Source organism: Cynocephalus volans, chromosome 4 (assembly GCF_027409185.1).
Source record: "Cynocephalus volans isolate mCynVol1 chromosome 4, mCynVol1.pri, whole genome shotgun sequence".
Classification (NCBI taxonomy): domain Eukaryota; kingdom Metazoa; phylum Chordata; class Mammalia; order Dermoptera; family Cynocephalidae; genus Cynocephalus; species Cynocephalus volans.
The window spans coordinates 41,978,819-42,000,015 of NC_084463.1; the positions used below are offsets into that span (position 1 = coordinate 41,978,819).

General features: G+C 35.8%; 1 protein-coding gene across 1 annotated transcript in view; it reads right to left on the minus strand.

The window, feature by feature from the left end:
* LOC134374583 (zinc finger protein 845-like) overlaps positions 1-21,197 on the minus strand; it is a 60,503-nt gene that overhangs the window by 30,026 nt on the left and 9,280 nt on the right. Inside the window, 2 exon segments of the mRNA XM_063092391.1 lie at positions 12,678-12,768; positions 18,407-18,464. Coding sequence (XP_062948461.1) covers positions 12,678-12,742 — 65 coding nt within the window. The 5' untranslated portion in view covers positions 12,743-12,768; positions 18,407-18,464.

Genomic DNA, 21,197 nt, shown 5'->3' on the forward strand with positions numbered 1-21,197 from the left:
ATTGATTATTCCTAATCAGTGTTAAGTGGAAAACAGAATACATCCCTTCAAATTCTGATTTCCAAACTGGAGATATCTCTACATACCAACATTTCCAGATGTGATGTGACTCTCATCTTCTTATTACTACGATAAACAGTCATCATGGTGAAAAATAAAACATGCAAGTCTTTAGGAAAAAAAAGTGCTACTTTTTTTTTCTTGGTTGTGGTGGTTAGAAAAACACACAGGAAGCAGATTATTTAGTTGTTTTTAAATTTTGTAGCACAGAATTTTTGATCAAGCTCTTCCAGTGTTTCACTCTATGCTACTTTGGCAGTGACACTTTCTTTGCCTATGGCTTTCCCCAGGAGAGCTGAGAAGTAAATGCCTTGAAACTATCAATATCCTTGTCAGCAAGCACTGTGCATGTAGCTGCAGCATATGCTAAGTTCAAATGCTAAAGAATAGTATGCTACAAACAATTCAGTTATTCAGGGGTGCATGATGTTTATCGTATTTTTTTATTTGCCATTTTTATGATTTTTAAAGTTTTTTTCTTATGAAACAAATTTTGTTGGGAAAGGGGTATTCTTTTCCTGAAACTGCCACCCGTGTTTCTCAGGTTGCTGACTATTGCCACTAAATTACTCAACCCTCCCTCACCTTGTCATCTGCAATTCTCATAATCTTTTTATGCTGCTGATGTTCAGTTACAGGTTGTAAAAATGCTGCTCGTAGAATGTGGTATAATTCATGAGGAAAATTACACTTTGATTAATATAAAAATAAAATAAAACACAAATTACTCTATCATATAGGTTACATACTTAAATCTAAATCAAGAAGTGTGAAAAGATCACTGTACAAATGATAATATTAAATATAAAATAATGCAGACCTAAAATATATATTACTATAAAGATGTAGAAATAGATTTTACCAAATATCACTACTTCAAAAAACATTTGTCTTATGCAAAATAGCACTTGATTTCTTATAAACAGCTTCTTCTTTTCATTATAGTCTTGCTTTTTATTTTAGACATGTGATTTAAGCCCACAAGCCTTAGAAATATTTTGTTCCTGGTCGATATAATGCTGTTATTTTCCTCATCATTATCGATGATTGTTCATACATGTAGGGATTTAAAATGTTGATAATTGCCTGAGGTAAAAACCAGTGTAATGAGGATGAACTTGTCCTGTATTATCTGTCTTCTGAGAGTGCTCAGGTCTTCATCCTCAGTTTTTAGTCCATAGTCATCACTTCTTAACAGTGAGAGCAAAGAAGTGCTTTTAAATTTTTAATATTTTAATGGATCAGAAAGGACCCAATTTTCCTTTGCACATTGACTAAACTTATAGATGACCTCAATGATTTTTTTTCCTATTTAATTTCTCCTCAGTTTTTAATATATTATTACAATTTCCAAGATTCTTCCTCGGTGGAGTTTTAAGATTCATCAAATAAAAATACAGGCCACACAGTTAAGTTTAAAATTTGGGTTAAAAAAAAATTCTTTTTGGCATATTAATGGCAACTATCAGTTTTTTGTTTTTTGCAGTACAGATAAATTTCCAAAAGTTATAATACAATAATAATATTTTATCTGTCAACCTTAATCCATGGGAACCGTAGTTGTTCCATATCTAGCCTCAGAACCCATGTCCTGAAGAGCCTTATTGGATGAAGACACCATTTGAAGATCAAGTAGACCAACTCTTTTTCAGTATGTGATAGCCATTTAAAGAACAAGGGGCATGAATTAGTCGGGAGTAGATGGTTATCTCTTGGGATTAGAAATGAAAATTTTTAAACTTTATTATTTAATTATTTTAAATGATTTTTAATTTTTATTTTTATTTATTTATTTATTTAAAGATGACCGGTAAGGTGATCTTAACCATTGGCTTGCTGTTGTCAGCACCACACTCAGACACTGAGCGAACCAGCCATCCCTATAGAGGATCCGAACCCATGGCCTTGGTGTTATCAGCACTGCACTCTCCTGAGCGAGCCACGGCCTGACCCAAATTATTTTTTATTTTAAATACAAAATTATTTTCTCAACATACAAACAAGAAACATCACAAATTGAATGTAAAGTCAATTGATAAGAAACAAATGTAACAAAGATTAACTTCCTTAATGTATAAACAACTGTTAAAAATGAATTATAAATGGCTAACAAATACATTCTAAGATGTTCACATAAATGGAAATTAAAACAGAAAAATGACATTTTTCATTTCTCAAACTGAATAAATGTGATATTGTATAATACTGGTGCTGTGAAAGAAACAATGTCAAAATCTCATATAACTATAAATTGGTAAAACTTTGAAGAACAGAGAACAGATTGGATTGATAAACAGTAGTTTATAAAATGTTCATATACTTTCAACCAGTTATCCTACTTCTTGAAACCATAAGCAAAAAGTCAAAGAATATATATATACATATATTTGTGTGTATATTTATGTGTGTAAATGTGAGAGCTATATAAAGGTAAAAAATTGGTAATAAACTGAATGTCCAACAATAAGAGAATTGCTAAATAAATTACGGACCTCCATTAAATGTAACATTATGCAGTTATTAAAATCTAATTTTGAAGAGTATTTATGACAAATTTTCATGATATAATATTAAGTGAAAAGATAGGATAAAAAACCACTAAAAATAACTAGGTATTTTTAACTCCAAATATAACAAACAAACAAACACAAAATATATATATATGTAGTTTAAAGGGAAATCTATTTAATCTAAGTGCATACATTAATAAAAGAGAAAGATCTCAAACCAACAATCACCTCTGCGCCTTAGGACACTAGAAAATGAACAGCAAACTAAGCCCAGACCTAGCAGATGAAGTAAGTAATAAAAATTAGAGCACAGATAAAAGAAATAGAAAACAGAAAAAAAGGAAGAGAAAATCAGTAAAACCAAAAGTTGGAACTTTGATGAGATCCACAAAATTTACAAACCTTTACCCAGACGGACTAAGAAAACAAAAGAGAAGACTCAAATAACTAAATCAGAAATGAAAGAGGGATCGTTACAACCAAATCTACAGAAATCAAAATGGTTATAAAAGAATACTATGAATAATTGTTGGTCAATACGTTAAATCATGTAGATGAAATGAATGAATTCCTAGAAACACAACACCTCCCAAGACTGAATTATTTTAAAAAACCCAGAAAATGTAAATAGATCTATAGCTGGTAAGATGAGTGATTATTGTTTTTGCTTTCCTGATGAAGGATTCCCCTGAAGATTCCTTGCAGGGATGGTCATGTGTGGTGAATTCCTGAAATTTTTGTTTGTCTGGAAAACACACTATTTCTCCCTAATTTCTGAAGGATAGCTTTGCTGGCTCTAGTGTTCTTGGCTCAGAGTTTTTTCTTTTAGTATTTTGAATATGTCATCCCATTTTTTTTCTGGCCCGTAGAATTTCTGTTGAGATGTATGCTGTTACCTGAAAGGAGCTCCCTTATAGGTGCCTTGATGCTTTTCTCTTGCTTCTTTTAAGATTCTTTTTGTCTTTTCTCTTTAAATGTATTTATTAATTTTTTTTTACATTCTAAGATGTTGTGGAGCAGTTGGGCGGGGAGAGGGAGAGGGGAAGAGCAAGGAAATAGGGTAGGAGGAATAAGAAGGAGGTGAGCCTTGGTTGAGGCCCATGGCACCGCCCTCATTCTGGCAGGGGAGCCCGGGGCACTTCCTGTCCTTCTAGGTTTTATAGATGTTTTTTGGTGGTGTTAGGCCTTTACTAGTTAATATCAGACTTTGTCTCTGACCTGTATTCCATTTTTCTTTCAGTTCTGTGTTGGATTATTCATTGTTCCCACCACTTAAACTCTGCACTGGAACTAATTTGTTGTCTTTTGCTTACTTCTAAAATGGGGGAACTTCCTGTGGGGACCAGCCCTTGAGCCCCGTAATTGAGGTAAATTGCTGCTTTGCTGCTGATTCCCTGGAGAAGGCTTTACGTGCAGATCAGGTTTTAATTGTTGACCTTGTATGTACTTCTGGGTCATGTGAGGTCTGGTACACCTGCATTGTGCTGAAACTCTGGTCTGAGCCTGAGTTTTTTCAGCAAACTTCACCCCCGCCCCCAGTTCTATATTCCTGACCAGTCTTCAATGAGTGCTTCTGTGCTGATTCAGGGGCAGATCAGCTGACCATGCTGTGCCCCAGTGTTCCCCCTGGTGGGCCCATCTCCCCTACTGCCCATACTCCAAAGACTTCCCATAGAGTGGGATGTTCGCCAGTCTCTTTTGATGACTCACTGGCCTCTGAATGGCTTTCTTCAGTTGTCTGTGGCCCCTCACTCCTGTGTGGGTCCACAGGAACCATTAGTGGTCTTGCTGGACTGTGGGCCACCAAGTCCCTCTTCTCCCCTGCAGCCTCCAAGCAACCTCATCCAAAGGGCACAGCTGTGGCTTTTGCAAGCTCTTACTCCATGTGCTCACCAGGGCAAGTCTTAAAATGTCTGGGGCTTGAAACATTCGGAGCAGTCCTTTCTCTCATCATGGCTTCTCCTGACTTCAGGAATTCTGTTAAGTCTCTCTTCTTCCCCTGAGTTCTAGTGGCCCCAGCTTGGCTGTTGTTGCTTTTTAATAGTTATAAATTGGCTCATTTGTGGGAGAGAGTGACACTGGGGACTGTCTATTCTGCCATCTTGATCAGAAGTCCTAAACCAACACATCTTAATATTCCATGTAATAAAATTCCTAAAATCTATGTAAATAACTTGCTTAGTTTTAGTAGATAATTATTCCAACTCACTTTATGCTGATGTCACCATATAACTGCTGAAATATTTTGATAAAAGATAATTTGAATAAATCTCTTTTGCTCTAACACTTGATGAATAATGGATAGAAGTATAGTACAAAAATATTAAGTGTTTATGCAATCCATTAATGAATTGATATTTGCAAATAAGATTAGTTCTTATTAAACGTGTTCAAGTTTTTTAAAATGTTAAAATCTATTTTATTTAGAAAACTGGTGGTATAAACTGGGGGGAAAACATTCCTGCTGTGATGTGTACTCAGTCCCCTTCCTCCCACTGTCATGTGATTAATGCTGGCATATGGACACTTTCAGTTTTTACATGCCTATGGGCACCTTACAGATCTCAGAGCAGTGACTTTTTCATTACCTCCTTTGAATGATAATATTCTAAATCTGATGTTAGCATCAAATATCCCTGCCATACAATAATGATGATTAATGTTTATTACAAAAGTCTAGTAAAAGACCAGCAGGATTCTGAACAAACTGTGCTTTACTAAGCATGGAGAGTTGAATTAGACTGACATGAGTTATATTTATAATAAAATTACAAGCAAAGTAGTAATAATACATATTTCAGGGTGTATACAAACTACTATTAATTTGAACTTTTAAAATCACAGTCCTTTAGTCTTTTAATTAGCCAATGGTATTATAGCTGCCTTTTGAAACAAAGTTCTGAAAATCAGAACTTTTTACATACATTTCAAACCCTGTAAAATATTCATATGGGAAAATAGAAAACAGCTATTTTGGGTATGGGAGTGTTGTGAAACAATGAAAATCATAAAACATATATATGTCAGAATGTAAATACTAGTTAGATAACGTTTCTCTTCTAATAACGTCAAGTAATAAATGTTTTCATGGTATCATACTTTTCTATCCTTTTTAAAAATGTTATTTATTATAAGCATATTATTATTACAAATCATGATTTTTCTTTATGCCCTTTACCCAACATATCCCTCCCCAAACCCCCACCCCCACCACACCTCCTCTAGTATTCTGAAAGTTCAAGGAATTGTTTAGGTCTTTTTTCTTTTTCTTTCTTAGCACACAATTATAAGTGAAAACGAGGTATTTCTCTTTCCTTGTCTGGCTTATTTCACTTAACAGAATTTTCTCCAGATTCATCCATGTTTTGTTTTGTTTTGTTTTTGTTTTTGACTGGTAAGGGAATCACAACCCTCGACTTGGTGTCGTCTGCACCATGCTCAGCCAGTGAGCGCACTCGGCCGGCCATCCCCATACAGGATCCGAACCTGCGGCCTCGGCGCTACCAGCACCACACTCACCGGAGTGAGCCACGGGGCCGGACCATACAGTTAGCTTGTTCATCATTACAATATGTATATATATTCACATAAAAATTAAGCTATACTCTCAGCAGAGTCTCACACAAGGAAGTGCTTGTTAAAATGAAGAGTTTCTTAGATATAAAGTTATCTGCACCCAGTACAACATTAACACATAAAGATGAAATTAGAGTAGTATTCAAATTTGTAAATGTTTTACTTAATTTTAATTAAAAAAAAAATTGTGGTGTGGTAAAAAATATACGTGTAATAAGATTTTCCATTTTAACCATTTTCAAACATACAATTCTGTGGAGTAAATTACATTGACAATGCTGGGTAACCATCACTTCTATCCATTTCCAAAACTTTTGTAATCCAAAACATAAACTCTGCTCCCAGTAAGTATTAACTTCCCATTATTTTTCTTCCAAGTTACTGGTAGCTTATACTTCTGTCTTTAACTTGTTTAAATTTATTTTTTCTTAATTGACTGAGATAATTATGTAGATATGTGGAGTACAATGTGATATATGGGTACATTTGAACAGTGTGTAATGATCACATCTGGGTAATTAAGGTATCTATCACCTTAATCATATGTCATGTCTTTGTGTTGGGAACATTCAAAATCCTATTACTTAGTTGAAATTATATAATAAATTGTTAACTCTAGTGTCCCTACAGGACTATAGAATACTAAATATTACTCTCTTTCCTATCTAGCTATAATTTTGTATCCATTGACCATGCTGTCCTTATCTCCCATCCACTACATTTACCAGTCTCGACTAACCACCATTCTACTCTCTACTTGTATAAGAGCAACACTTAGTTTACACATGAGTGAGAATATGAGCTATTTCTTTTTCTGTGCCTGGCTTATTTCACTTAACATAAGTTTCTCCAAGATCATCCATGTTGCTGCAAATGGCTGAATTTCATTCTGTTTTATGGCTGAGTAGTACTGCATTGTGGTATAAACTATACAATTTTCTTTATCCAATTATCTGTTGATGGACACTTACAAGTTGTTTCTGAATCTTGGCTATTGTGGATATGGCCACAATAAATGTGGGAGTACAGATATCTCTTCAACATGTTTATTTCCTTTCTTTTGGATATATATCAAGTAGTGGGACTGCTGGATTATGAGGTAGTTCTACTTACAGTTTTTTTAATAAACCCCCATACTGTTTCCCATAATGACTGTACTAATTTACATTTCCTACAACAATGTATGAGTCCCTCTTTCTCTGCATCCTCACAAGCATTTGTTTTTTTCTGTCTTTTTTATAATCACCATTCTAAGTGGGGTCAGATGATATGTCATTGTGGTTTTGTTTGCATTTCTCTGATGATTAGTGATATTTATTATTTTTAAATATACCTGCTGGCCATTTGTATTTCTTCTTTTGAGAAATGTATATAAAGCTCATTTGCCCATTTTTAAATTGAATTATTATTATTATTATTATTTTACTATTGAGTTTTTTGTATATTCTGGATATTTATCCCGTCAGATGACTAGTTTACAGATATTTTCTCCCTTTTTGCAGATTGTCTCTTCATGCTGTTGATTGTTTCCTTTGCTGAGCAGAAGCTTTTTAGTTGGATATAATCCCATTTATTTTTACTTTTGTTGTTTGCGCTTTTGAGATGTTATTCATAAAAATTTGCTCAGTCCTACATCCTGAACCATTTCCCCTGTGTTTAATAGTCTTATAGTTTCCAGTGTTAAGTCAAAGTCTTTAATCCATTTTGAGTTGTCTTTTGTATATGGTGAGAGATAGGATTCCAGATTTATTCTTCTGAGCATGACTCTCCAGTTTTCCAAGCACTTTTTTAAGACACTGTCTTTTCCCCAATATATGTTCTTGGTTCCTTTGTCCAAAAATAGTTGGTTTTAGGTACATGAATTTATTTCTGTATTCCATATTTTGTTCCATTGGTGTGTGTGTCTGTTTTTGTGCAAGTACCATGCTGTTTTGATTACTATAGTTTTGTTCTATATTTTGAAGTCAAGGTGACTGATTCCTCCCACTGTATTATCTTTTCTCAGAATTGTTTGGCCATGTGAGGTTTTTTGTGTTTCCAAATAAATTTTTGGATTGTTGTTTCTATTTCTCTGAAGTATTTCATTGGTTATTTGATGGGGAATGCATTGAATCTATTGGTCAATTTTGATAATACTGATTCCTCCATTCCATGTTCATAGGATGTCTTTCCATCTTTCTGGTCATCTTTAATTTCTTTATACTTTTCACTGTAGGGATCTTTCACCTCTTTGGTTAAATTCATTCCTAAGCATTTTTGTGTTTTTTGTAAATGGGGTTGCTTTCTTGATTTCTTTTTCTGCTAGTTTGCTGTTGGTGTATAGAAATGCTACTAATTTTTGTACGTTGATTTTGTATTTTGCAACTTTACTTAATTTGCTTATGTCTAGGATTTTTTTTAAAATAGAGTTTTTTTAAAGTTTCTCTCTATATAAAATTATGTCATCTGCAACCCAGGACAATTTGACTTCCTCCTTTCCAATTAAGATGACCTTCATTCCTTTCTCTTGCCTAAGTGCTCTGGCTAGAACTTCCACTACTGTGTTGAATAAAACTACTGAGAGTGGCATCCTTGCCTTGTTCTAGATTTTTCCCATTCAGTGTGATGTTAGCTGTGGGTATGTCATACATGACCTTTATAGTGTTGAGATAATTTCCTTCTATACCTAATCTGCTTTTTATCATGAGAAGATGTTGAATCCTACTGAATGTGCTTTCTGCATCTATTGAGATGGTCATTTTTTTTCCATTTATTCTATTGATGTGGCATATCATTTTTACTGACTTGCATATGTTGAGCCATTCTTACATCTCTGGGATAAATCCGCACGATTATGGTACATCTTTTTGATGCACTGTTGGATTTAGTTTGCTAGTATTTTATTAAGGATTTTTTGCAGCTATGTTCATCAGGGATATTGGCCTGCAGTTTTCTTATGTGTGTGTGTCATTGCCTGGCTTTTGTATGAGGGTAATTCTGGCCTCATAGTATGAGTTTGGAAAAATTCTGTCCATTTCAATTTTTTTTTTTAAATGGTCTGAGAAACAGTAGTGCTAATGGTTCTTTAAATTTTGGTTGAGTTCAGCAGTGAAACCATCTGGTCCTGGGCTTTTCTTTGTTGACAGACTTTTAGTTACTGATTCAACCTCATTACTTGTTATTGGTCTGCTCATATTTTCTATTTCTTCTTGGTAGGCACTATGTGTCCAAGAATTTATCCATTTTCTCTAGGTTTTGGAATTTATTGGTATATAGTGGCTAACAACAGTCTACAATGATCCTTTGTATTTCTGCAGTATCAGTTTTAATGTCATCTTTTGTATCTATGATTTTATTTTTGGGGGTCTTTTCTCCTTTTCTCCTGGTTAGTCTGGCCAATAGTTTGTTGATTTTGTTTTCTTTTCAAAACATCACCTTTTCATTTGATTGACCTTTTGTGTTGTATTTTTAGTCTCAATTTCATTTACTGCTGCTCCGATTTTTATTATTTCTTTTTTCTACTTGTTTGGGGTTGGTTGGTTCCTGCTTTTTCATTTTCTTGCAGTGAACCATCAGGTTGTCTTAAAATATATTTTTTTTTGATATAGGTGTTTACTGCTATAAACTTTATTATTAACACTGCTTTTTCTGTATTCCGTAGATTTCAGTATGCTGTGTTTTTGTTCTTATTTGTTTCAAGACATTCTTTAATTTTCTTTTTAATTTCTTATTGGTTGTTCAGGAGCATGTTGTTTAATTTCTATGTATTTGTAGAGTTTTGACAGTTCCTCTTCTTATGATTTCTAGTTAAATTTCATTGTTGTCAGAAAAAATACTTGCTATGATTTTGATTTTTTTGAACTTGTTGAGACTTGTTTTGTGGCCTAACATATGGTCAATTCTGGAGAATGTTTCTTGTGCTGATAAAAAAATGTGTATTCTGTACCTGTTGGAGGAAAATTCTACAATGTCTGTTAGACCCATCTGGTCTATGGTATCATTTAAACCCGATGTTTCTTTGTTGAGTTTCTGTCCAGATGATTTGTGCAGTGCTGAGAGTGGTGTATTAAAGTCCCCATCTATTACTGTTTTGGTGCCCATCTCTCCCTTTAAATCTGATGATATTTTCTTTATACATCTGGTGCTCTGGTATTGTTGAATGCATATATATCTTTAACTGTTATATCCTCTTGTGTTTTTTATTCCTTTATTTTTATATAATGCCCTACTTTTTCTCTTTGTACAGATTTTGATATAAAGTCTGCTTTATCTGATATAAGTATACCTGCTTATTGGTATCTCCAAGATCTTGCAGGCTCTGTTTATTCCATTCTGTTTATTTATTCATTTATTTAGGTCTTTCCAGGTTATTTTAATGAGCTGTCTTCAAGATCAGAAATTATTTTTTTCTTCTTGATCTAGTCCGTTGTTGAGATTCTCTGATATATTTATTTTATTCAGTGAATTCTGCAGTCCCAAGTTTTCTTTTTGGTTTTTTAAAATGATATTTATCTTTGCTAAATTTATCATTCAGGTCATGGATTATTTTTCTGATTTTATTTGTCTGTACTCACTTGTATCTGAGTGAGTTTCATTAAAATCGTTAATTTTTTTTTTCCTGGCAAGTTGGCAATTACCTATTGACATGTCCTTTTGCATCAGTTACTGGGGCATTATTATGTTTCTTTGGTATATCATATTTCTTTTTTTTTTTTTAATGTTTCTAGTTGCCCTGAATTGATATCTGTGCATCTGGTGGAACAGTTGTCTCTTTGAGTTTTGTAGAGTAGGCAGTTTGGGAAAAGACTTTCACTTTCAAATGTGGCTTATGGTGTTGACTGTGAAGGGTACATTGACTTTGTTCTGTGTGGATGCAGTAGTGTAGGCTCTTCAGCTTCTTTAACTGTAAGCCACATTAGGTATGTCTTCAAGATCCTCATTGCTCTGGGATTGCACTGGGAATCACTGGGTTGTTTCTCAGGTTGAAGGTGTGTGCAAGCACCCTTCTGGTCAGTTGTCACAGGGTGGCTCACTGGGAATGGGGTTGTTAGACTGATTCTCAGTCTGAGGGTTTGCATATGTGGTGTGTCAGGGGCTCTGACACTGGTACACCAGGGACAGGGTCACTGTACTGCTTCTGTGACAAAGGGTGGACCTGGCATGGGCACTTCAACTGGGCTGTTTCTCATTCAGAAGCATGGGCATGCAATGGCTCAAAGACTCAGGGATGGGTATGCCATGGGCATGACGGCTGGGCTGTGTCTCTTAGCCAGGGCATGGACACACTTCGGCTCAGCTGGGTATTGTTACCCTGGAAGCCAGTTTGCAGAACTTCTTCTCAGGGATGAGGGCAAGGTTGTGAGGTGGGCCTGATTCCACCCTCTCTATCTTTTGTTTCAAAGATGTGTAGGTATGAGAAAACTCTATCCCTACTGAATTCAGAAAACGTTAACAGAAAATTTGTGAAGACTCAGTAACTGAGTCAAAATGTAATTATCACTTATTTTAAAAATATATGCTTTAATAGACAAATAAAGCTCAAAACTTTTGAAGAAGACATCAGTGATTTTAACTTACAAAACTTTTTAGAAAATGTACATTATTTTTTCAAGTATTGCAAATTATTTTTAACTCACTGTTATAAAAATTTTACTCAACCTAATATTCTGATCAATTATACGTTTTAGTTTATTTAGAAAAATTAAAATACTAAATCTGGATTTAAGAAAATATTTGAACTCATACTTAATTATTTAGTTCACATTCATCTAAGCTAGTCATTAGCTTACGAATATTTACAGATAATTTTATGGTAAACAGAAAAAAATTACTTTATTAGCAATTACTATAATGGAATAAACAAAACCATCTTTATAGCCACCTGTTAAAAATTCATTACTGCATAATGTTAGGAATATCTCATGTTTTATGATGTCATAAGTTTAAGTATTCCTAAAAGTTTTGAAATTTTTTCAAGTATTTTCAAACTGAAAAGAACAAAAACATAAGTATACTGAATTCGTTCAGATTTGTGTCTTACTAGGTGAAATTTAATGTGAATGAACACAGCAAATTAAATTTTAAAAATATTAAAATAAAAAAATACAATTCAAATTCAAATACATCAGAAAATTATAAATATCCTTTTACAAGCCTATCAAATTTTTAAAATTATCAAATATCCTTTTACAAGCCTTATAAGATTCATGCTATATTTTTATGTCTGGAAACAATTACTCTAGTTATGGCACAGTAAATATTGAACAGAGAATTCTCCTAACATTTCACTGAAAATCATCCTGCATCATCTCATCACCCACCTACCTCTTGAGCTCTCAGTGTTAATGGAGCTGAGAAACAGACATTCACCCAGCTGGGTCTTTGATGTGAATCCATGTGTATGAGATGAGACCCCAAGATGTGGCTGTAAGAAATGTCATCAACTAATCTCTCTCCAGGCTCATAACTGTCATGTAAACTGTACAAGCACAACAAGCACAAGAGCCTTGGCCTTTGTTATAAACGGGAGCCACCAAAGGGAAAACAACTTACCTAATTCCTGGAAAACCACAGAGTAGAAATATCTGGGGTCCAAAATTTTCCATGTGTGAGCTCATTTCCACAGGCCATGTCTGTCCCAGTCCTTAACAAAACAGAAGTAAAGATAATCACCCTTTCTTCAAAACAAGTAGAAAGCCATTTCACATTTCCCAATGTATACCCATTGTTCCAAGAGATTCCTGGTGGCCTCCACACCTGTTTTCCAGTGGTTTTAGGGTCTCAGGCTAGACCATACAGCACCTTTGTGTGAATTCGGAAAATTTCTCCTCCAAACATACAAGGAACAGTGATCTTTCCTACAAAGGACACAGCCTGAGCCAGGGCACTTGCACTAGAAACAGAATGCAGGCTGCATTTTTCTCTATGCTCCCTACCTGGTTGGGCAGGTACATTTATGGAAGGCAGAAAAATCACCTCCATTTCCAGCAGCACAGAGGGTTGGAAAATACACTGACCTTCTCAAGATATCTCACAGAGATGTGGCTGTCCAGGCTCCTGTGGTGGTGTGTGCTGCCACCTACATTTCAGTCTCCTGTGCTGATTCTACTCATGGGATTGTTTTATTTCACAAAATCAGGAGTAGAGAAAATGCTGTTTAGCAACTGACAGATATTCTGTTTCTGTGACACCCACCAACCACCACTTTGTTATAACGCACACTAAGGTGAACCTTAACACTAATTATAACTGCCACATCTGTGGTCCCCTTTTCTAACCAATACCAACTGATTTTAAAGTGGTGACATTCATTTATTAATACTGTTCCTCTTCCCCAGGGCACCGGCTTTCAGACTCAGGTACAGGCTGGTGTACCGCTAATGTGCCATTTTTGATACACTATTAAACAGTCCTCAATCTGGTGTGTCAGGACCATCCTACAAAGTCATATCTGAATCACTGAATCAGGGAGGACTCACTTTCTCATCAGAGGTGGAGGCCATCCTGGAACCAGAATAGACAGGTCTGCACTGCCCACCCCCCAGGAGTGCTGCTGGCTGTCCTCCTACACTCACACCTGCACTTTCTAGTCACTGTGAAGTTGGGAGGCAACCTCCTTTATTCCTGCAGATTAGCTTTACTGAACACAGGAAGTCCAAGAAACGGAAAGCAACAAGAAATATTTAACTTGAATGCAGTCCAATTTATCAATCTCTCTTTTTACAGCTATTGCTTATGTGGTCGGCTTAAAATTTCTATCTCCACACAGAGTGATGAAAATAATCTATCTTTTCAAAGTTTATTTTTCAACATTTATATTTAAAGCCACATTCTTTCTGGAACGGATTTTTGTGGGTAGTATAAAATATATTTTAACATTTTTTTACATGCATTTATCCAAATGATCTAGCACTATTAACTTTTAAATGTATTTCTATTAGTAATCTATAGTATTTCTTTGTAATAGCTTATGTATCCACATGTATGGGTCTGTTAGGGGTTCTGCTCTTTTTCATGGGTCTATTTTTTATACTTGTTACAATATTACTGCCTTAATTCATGTAGATTTATGTTGAGTTTTTGTATATAGAGAGCAGTTTCTCTTATTTAGTTCTTCTTTAAAAATGTCTTGGCTTTTCTTGGCCTTTTGCATGTCATACAAATTTTACCATTAGTTTGTCAATTTTCATTTTAAAAACCGTGCTTGAATTTTAATTTACTTAGTGTTATCTTTGATCGGATTCCACTAATTTTAAAAACGATTCTTTTCTCTTTCTAATTTTGTTACTATAACAGGATTGCTAACTATCAGACAGCAGGGGCATTATTTTATGTAATCTATTAAATGTTAAACATATTCCGAAAGAAAAAAAACTTTTAATTAAAGTATATAACTGGTCATTACAACAAATTTGTTAGCATAACAAACGAAGATTGGTGGATTAATCAGATTTTTAATGAAAATCTCCAAGTCCTTGGAAGGACAGATGGCACTCTTGTTTCTATAGAAACAAAGTATAGCAGGGTTATCAACACTCTTAAGCGTTTACAAAAAATAGTCTCAGTAAGCCCAGGTTTCCTAAAAATATTCTTAAATTATTTACATTATTATCTAAAAAAATATGATATAAGCACATTATGGATCTTCTAGATGGCCTTTATTTTTATAACTAAGTTGTGTTATTTTTATGCCTAAAATAAGAAAAACCAGAGAGCAATACGTAAATTTCTTGATGTTTCCATATCTAGTCACAGACTCACCAGAAACCTAAAAGACACACTTCACCTGCTTGACATGAAATAACCACTTGATCAGGACTTTATATTGCCAATGGTTTCCTTACTTTTACTGACACAATAATTGTAGATATTTATGGGGTATAATGTGCTATTTTGATACATGAACACATTGTGTAATGACCAAATTTCGGTAATTATTATATCCGTCACCTTAAACATTTATCTTTTTTGAGAGAATAGTCAAAATCCTCTTCTTGATATTTGAAATATGCAATGCTGCATTATTGTTAGCTATAGTCACCCACTGTGCAACAGAGTAACAATTCTATTCCTCCTGTATAACTGCAACATTGCACCTGCTGACCAAACTCTCAACATCCCTCCCCCTTTTCTTTATTCTCCCCAGATTCTGGTAACCACTATTCTACTCTCAACTTCTATAAAATATTTTTTCTTTTAGATTTCACATATAGGTGAGATTATGAAGATTTTTTTTTTCTGTGTCTGGCTTATTTCACTTAACATAATTCACCCCAAGCTCATCTATGTTGTCACAAATAACAGGATTTTACTTTTCATGTCTAAAAATTATTTTATTGTGTATATATACCACACTTTCTTTATCCATTTATCTGTTGATGTGCATTTAGGTTGATTTCATATTTTGGCTACTATGAACAGTGCTGCAGTCAACATGGGAGTACAAATATCTCTTCAAAACACTGAATTCATTTCCTTTGAATATACATCCATTAGTGGGATTGCTGGAATTTATGGTAGATCTATATTTAATTTATTATATTTATAAAATGGCTGTACTAATTTACATTCCCACCAATGTATAGCATAAGAGTTTCCTTTATCCACATCATCACCAGCATTTTTTTTTTGTCTTTTTGATATTAGTCATTCTAACTGGGATGAGGTGATATCTCACTGTGGTTTTGATTTGAATTTTCCTGATTATTAGTGATGTTGAGCATTTTTTCATGTGCCTCTTGGTCATTTGCATGTCTTCTTTTGAGAAATGTCTGCTCGGGTCCTTTGTCCATTTTTAAAATTAGATAATTATTATTATTATTTTGTTATTAAGTTGAATTTCCTATAAATTCTGGATATAAACACTTTGTCAGATGTATAATTTAAAAATATTTTCTCCAGTTCTCTAAGTTGTCTCTTAAATTTGTCTGTTGTCACCCTGGCTGCACAGAAACTTTTTAGTTTGATGTAATCACATTTGTTTATTTTTTCTTTTGTCACTGATGCTTTTAGGGTCTTGTCCAAAAAATTCTTCTGCAGACTGATTTAATATAGATTTTTCTCTATATTACATATGCCCAAACTGGAACAATACAGAGAACATTAGCATGCACATCTTTCTCCCAGAGAAGCTGCTCTGTTGCTCAATATCACAGGGTGCTTATATTCGCTGTTTTTGATTACAACACTGTCTAGATTGGGAGCAGTTAGGGTATGAGTGGGAAGGTGCCTAAATGTTTAGGCACAGGTTAGGGTTTCAGTTTTGGACTCAGTATCCATTGGTTTGGGAATGATGTCACGGTCCTCTTTTGGCCTTGATATCAGGTTGGATGTTTTAAATAACAGAGTCTTACCACAGAAATCCAGGCCTCCCATAACATGGAAAACTGAAAGGGCATTTCACCATCCCAGGGGTCTGCCAAAGGACATTTCTGGAAAGAAAGGGGAAAGTGCTGCCTGGCCTCATATGTCTGCCATAGAGAAAATGAGAGAAGAGAGATGAGCTAAAGATGCTCAACTTTCAAACAGAACTTAAAGAAAACAGAAAGACGCCAACTCTTGCTGGGTCTGAAATACAACTATTTTTCAACCCAACTTTTTCCCCGCAAAATATATTCAAAGTAGGAAATGGCTTTGTGGCAAGAATTGAACCAAGGTTTTTTGTGAAATATATAAAAGATAAAAAACATTTTCAGCATTCCAAGGACCTTAGAGTGTGGCACACAAAAAGTGCCTGGTAAACAACAGGGAGTCTAAGGGCACAGCAGGCTTGAAAAGATGAGGAGGCCAGTGACACAGGGCCTGCCTCAGAGTGTGTGGGGGTAGGTTTGGTCTAATGGATTTTAGAACACAGGAAGCACACACTTTTTAAAGCAGTGATTACACTGAACCATTTCTGGCATCAAAAGGCCAGAGTTGGATGAAAATAAAAAAAGAGGCCACTGGATCCCCAACTTACTGTAAGCAAGAAATAGACAAAAACAAGTTGGTCAACTGCAATCTCAGGCATTTAAGGAAAAAGAATACTGAGAGAGAATGGAGAGAGCCCAGAGGGCAGAGTGAAGAGGCATGAGGCTGTCTCCCAGGTACCAGGACTGGGCCCTAATCAAAGAACGGGAGCAGATGCCCAACACAAATAACTAACTGCTGAGACCAGTGCCTGCAGGTGCCTCCCCTTCCCACCAGCCCTGTCTGCAGGAAATTGCCCATATGTTCATACCAGCATCCTCACTGTGTGCTGGTCATATGGGGAGGGGCAGGTGATAGGCCACTGGAACTGATTTAATTGAACTTTTGGCCAGTTCCATGTTAGCAAAATATTTCTGCGGCTCTTGAAAGGGGCAAAGTATATTTTGCACGTGGTCAAAAACTGAGGCAAACTGGTTTTGAATTTTAGGGCTTAATGTACATTTCTGACAGCTACAAATATGCATTCAACAGGGACTTCAACCCATAGTCAAAAGGCTGGAAAAAAGGTACAAACTAGAGAGAAATAGGAGTGCAGACTATGGAAGATCAAATCAGACAAGACAAATTGCAGAGTGAGAAGAACAGTGTCTAGGATGGAATGCTGGGATGAACTATGTTACAAAGAGAAAGCAGAAGAATTCAGAGGAAAAAAAGAAAGCATGATAGAAAGTAACAAATTCCAGGAGAAGATCATGTTCTGTGCTGCACACCTGCATGTATGAATCAACTGAGCGAAATGTATGAAGAGTTACTGAAGAGAATCAACTCAAGCCTCCACATGGTCCAGGTTTAATCCATGAATCAAGTAAAGCCTTCTAAAAGCTGTCTGGGACCACACTATTTTACACTGTTTTATAAATTCCAGAAAAACCTTATTAACGGAGTTGTGCTTTAGCCCTAGGTAACTGCACTGCATATAACTGTTTGTTTACAAATTGGTGTTAAAAAACAAACAAACAAAGAAACCCTTTCTACTACATCATCTATGTGATCAATGAAGATGGACTTTGGTATCAGCAAGTCTTGATCTCCCATAAAAAATTTAGCATACTGTCCTCTCAGATTCCATTCCAATCACAAAACAAATCAAACTGCCATTTTGTCACAACATCAGAAAGACCAGAGACAAATTTGCATTCAACTTGGACAACTCAGTTCTTAAACTGCTGAAGCTACATGCCCACTTTATCTTACATACCTACATTTCCTTCAAAGTATAAGTTTTACTTATACTTTTCTATTTTAATTCATCGACCGCATGAAGCTCATAAGATACAATATAAAACAGAACAAAGAATCAATAAACAACTCACCCAAGATTTATTCATATTTTGTTGCTGTTGAAATGCATATGAATCCGTAGCAGCAGAACTGAAAGAGAAGGAAAATGGAGTGAATTAAGGAGAGAACTAGTGTGAGTTGATCCTAGATTCTCCTCACCAGAACCCAATGCACATTAGCTGGAAAGGGGGGTGGGGGGAACCAAGGCTCTCTAAAGGAGAATAGTCCTTTATGCCTCAAAAAGAGGCAACAAACACCCCACTGAAGATGCATCTACAAATATATAAATTGGCAGAAATCAGACAATTTAATTTTGGATTAATGAATGATCACAGATCAGGACTGGCCCAGATGAGCTTTGGTTTATGTGGATGACATCTACCAATAAGTACTCCCCTCACAACTAAAACAGAGGCTTTGTAAAAAATATTTATTAACACATTTTGAAATATGAATAAATCCATTACTGTTGACATAAATAACATTTTTATTTAAAGTAACTGTTTTCTAAAAAACACAGCTCAGCGTGGACAGTGGCACTGCCTCACACTCATGTTGGTCTCCAGGCAGACTCTAGGGATGGCTGCTTCTCCTCCTGCTCTGGTGGGAGCTGCTGCAGCACACTGTTCTGGGCATATGAAGAAATCCGGCCCACACAGGCATGTAGTTGGCAGAAGGAAGACCTTGCGGACCCCTGAAAGGAACTCAGGGACCCCCCAGGGGTCCTCAGACCACATTTTCCATGGGTCCCTCAGACCTCACATCCTGGGCACCTGCCCAGAGTCACCACTGGGCCTCCCTCCAGTTTCCTGATGCTGTGGGGGTGGGAGGTTGTGGGGGAGGAAACTAGGTCTCAGTGGAAGAAAGAAGACCCAGGATGTCTGCTGGCTTGCAGGACAGTGGGCCCTGAAACATGGGTGGTGCTCAGGGAGCACAGTGGCCCCTACTGAGGGTCAGGGGACATATGAGAGGGAGGTCCAGGAGTGTTGGCTCACCATACATGCCAGAACCTCATCAGGGAAATCTGACAGGAAAGAAGGCCCAAGACACATGAGGAAAACACAACTGGAGGAAACAGAAACCAGAGAAGAAAACTTTAGAAAGTAACAGGATAAGACCTGACACTTCCATAACACTTAGTGATTAGTAAGTGTTTTTACTTATCAGTAAATAAACTTAAGTTCTTTACTAATAAGCTCAAGGCTCATCCTCACAACTGCCCTGTAAGGTGGGGCCACTATTATCTTACTTTGCAGATGAGGAATCTGAGGCACAAGAGGTGACGTAACCTGCCCAAGATCACACAGCTGGTAACTGGTAAAGAAGGGTTTCCAACTCAGGCATACACACAGAAATTAATAGCCTTCCTATACACAAATAAACAGAAGATATAATGGAAGAGAAAACACCATTTACATTAGCAACAAGGAAGACAGTACACATAGGAATACATTTAACACGAAATGGGAAAATCTCTAAGTGGGAACTTTGAAACATTCCAGAAAGTGTTTTACAGTTAACAAAAGAAAAACTTTTCAAGTAGACATCTGCTGTTCTTGGATAGGACAACTCTATATTACAAAGATGTCAGTTCTCCCATCTCAATAAAATACCAACAAGTATTTTTATGGAGCTAGACAAGTTGATGGGGAAGTTCATATGGGAAAACAAACAGAAGAGTATATCTGGGAAAACACTCAACAAATAAACAAATAAAAAGCACTAGTACTAGTGGACTTTAAAAAATCCTGGTGAAGAAAGTACTGATACATGGGAAAATATGGGTGAATCCTGACATTGTTAGTTAAAGAAGCCAGACTTGAAAGACCACACACAATGTATGTGATTCCACTGATATGAATTGTCCAGAATATACAAAACCACAGAAAACAGAAGGACAGGTGGTGGCCAGGGAGTCGGGGGAGGGGAATAGGAAGTGTCTGCTAATGCATATGGGGTTTCCTTTTAGGTTGATGAAAATGTTCTGGAATTTGCCAGTGGTGATGGATGTACAACTCTGAATAGACTGAAAACCACTGAATTGTATACTTCAAATAAGTGAACTTTAGGGTATGTGAATTATATCACAACAGAGCTATTATGAAAAATGCTAGAAAGTCTCTATAAGATACTTTGATTGAAAACATAAATAACCCAATGGAATAAGAAAGAAAGCCTAAAAATAAACCCATGTACATGCAGAAATTTAGCTTATGATGAATGCAGCATTATAAATCAAAGAAGTACATCTTACTAAATGGTGCTGGGACATCTGGTTAGCCATTTGGGGGAAAAAATGGTACATGCCCCACATAATAAAAGGAATATACTCCAAATGGATCATAGCTATTAATGTAAAAGATAAAATAATAAAGGTATGTGCAAAATAATTTTTTTAAGTGAATTCCTTTTTAACCTGTGTGTAGGGAAAAGGATCCTAGGTAGGGCTCAAAATCAAGATGCTATGAAAGGAAAGACAGACACATGTGAAGACACTTAAAAAACAAACCAAAATTTGCATGACCAAAAACACCACAAGCAAAGTAAAAGGACAACTGATCAGCTGAGAGAAAATATTTGCAACATGTGTCACAGATAAAAGGCTAATAAGATCCCTGTATTAGTCCTTTTTCTGTTGCTTAAAACAGAGTACCTGAGACTGGGTAGTCTGTGAAGGAACAAAATTTATTTTTCACAGTTTTGGAGGCTAGGTAGTCCATGGTCCAGGGGGCGCGGGTGGTGAGGGCCTTCTTCTGGGTGGGAAGTCTCTACAGGGTCCTGTGGCAAACGGTATCACACAGCAAGAAGGGCAAGATCAAGAGC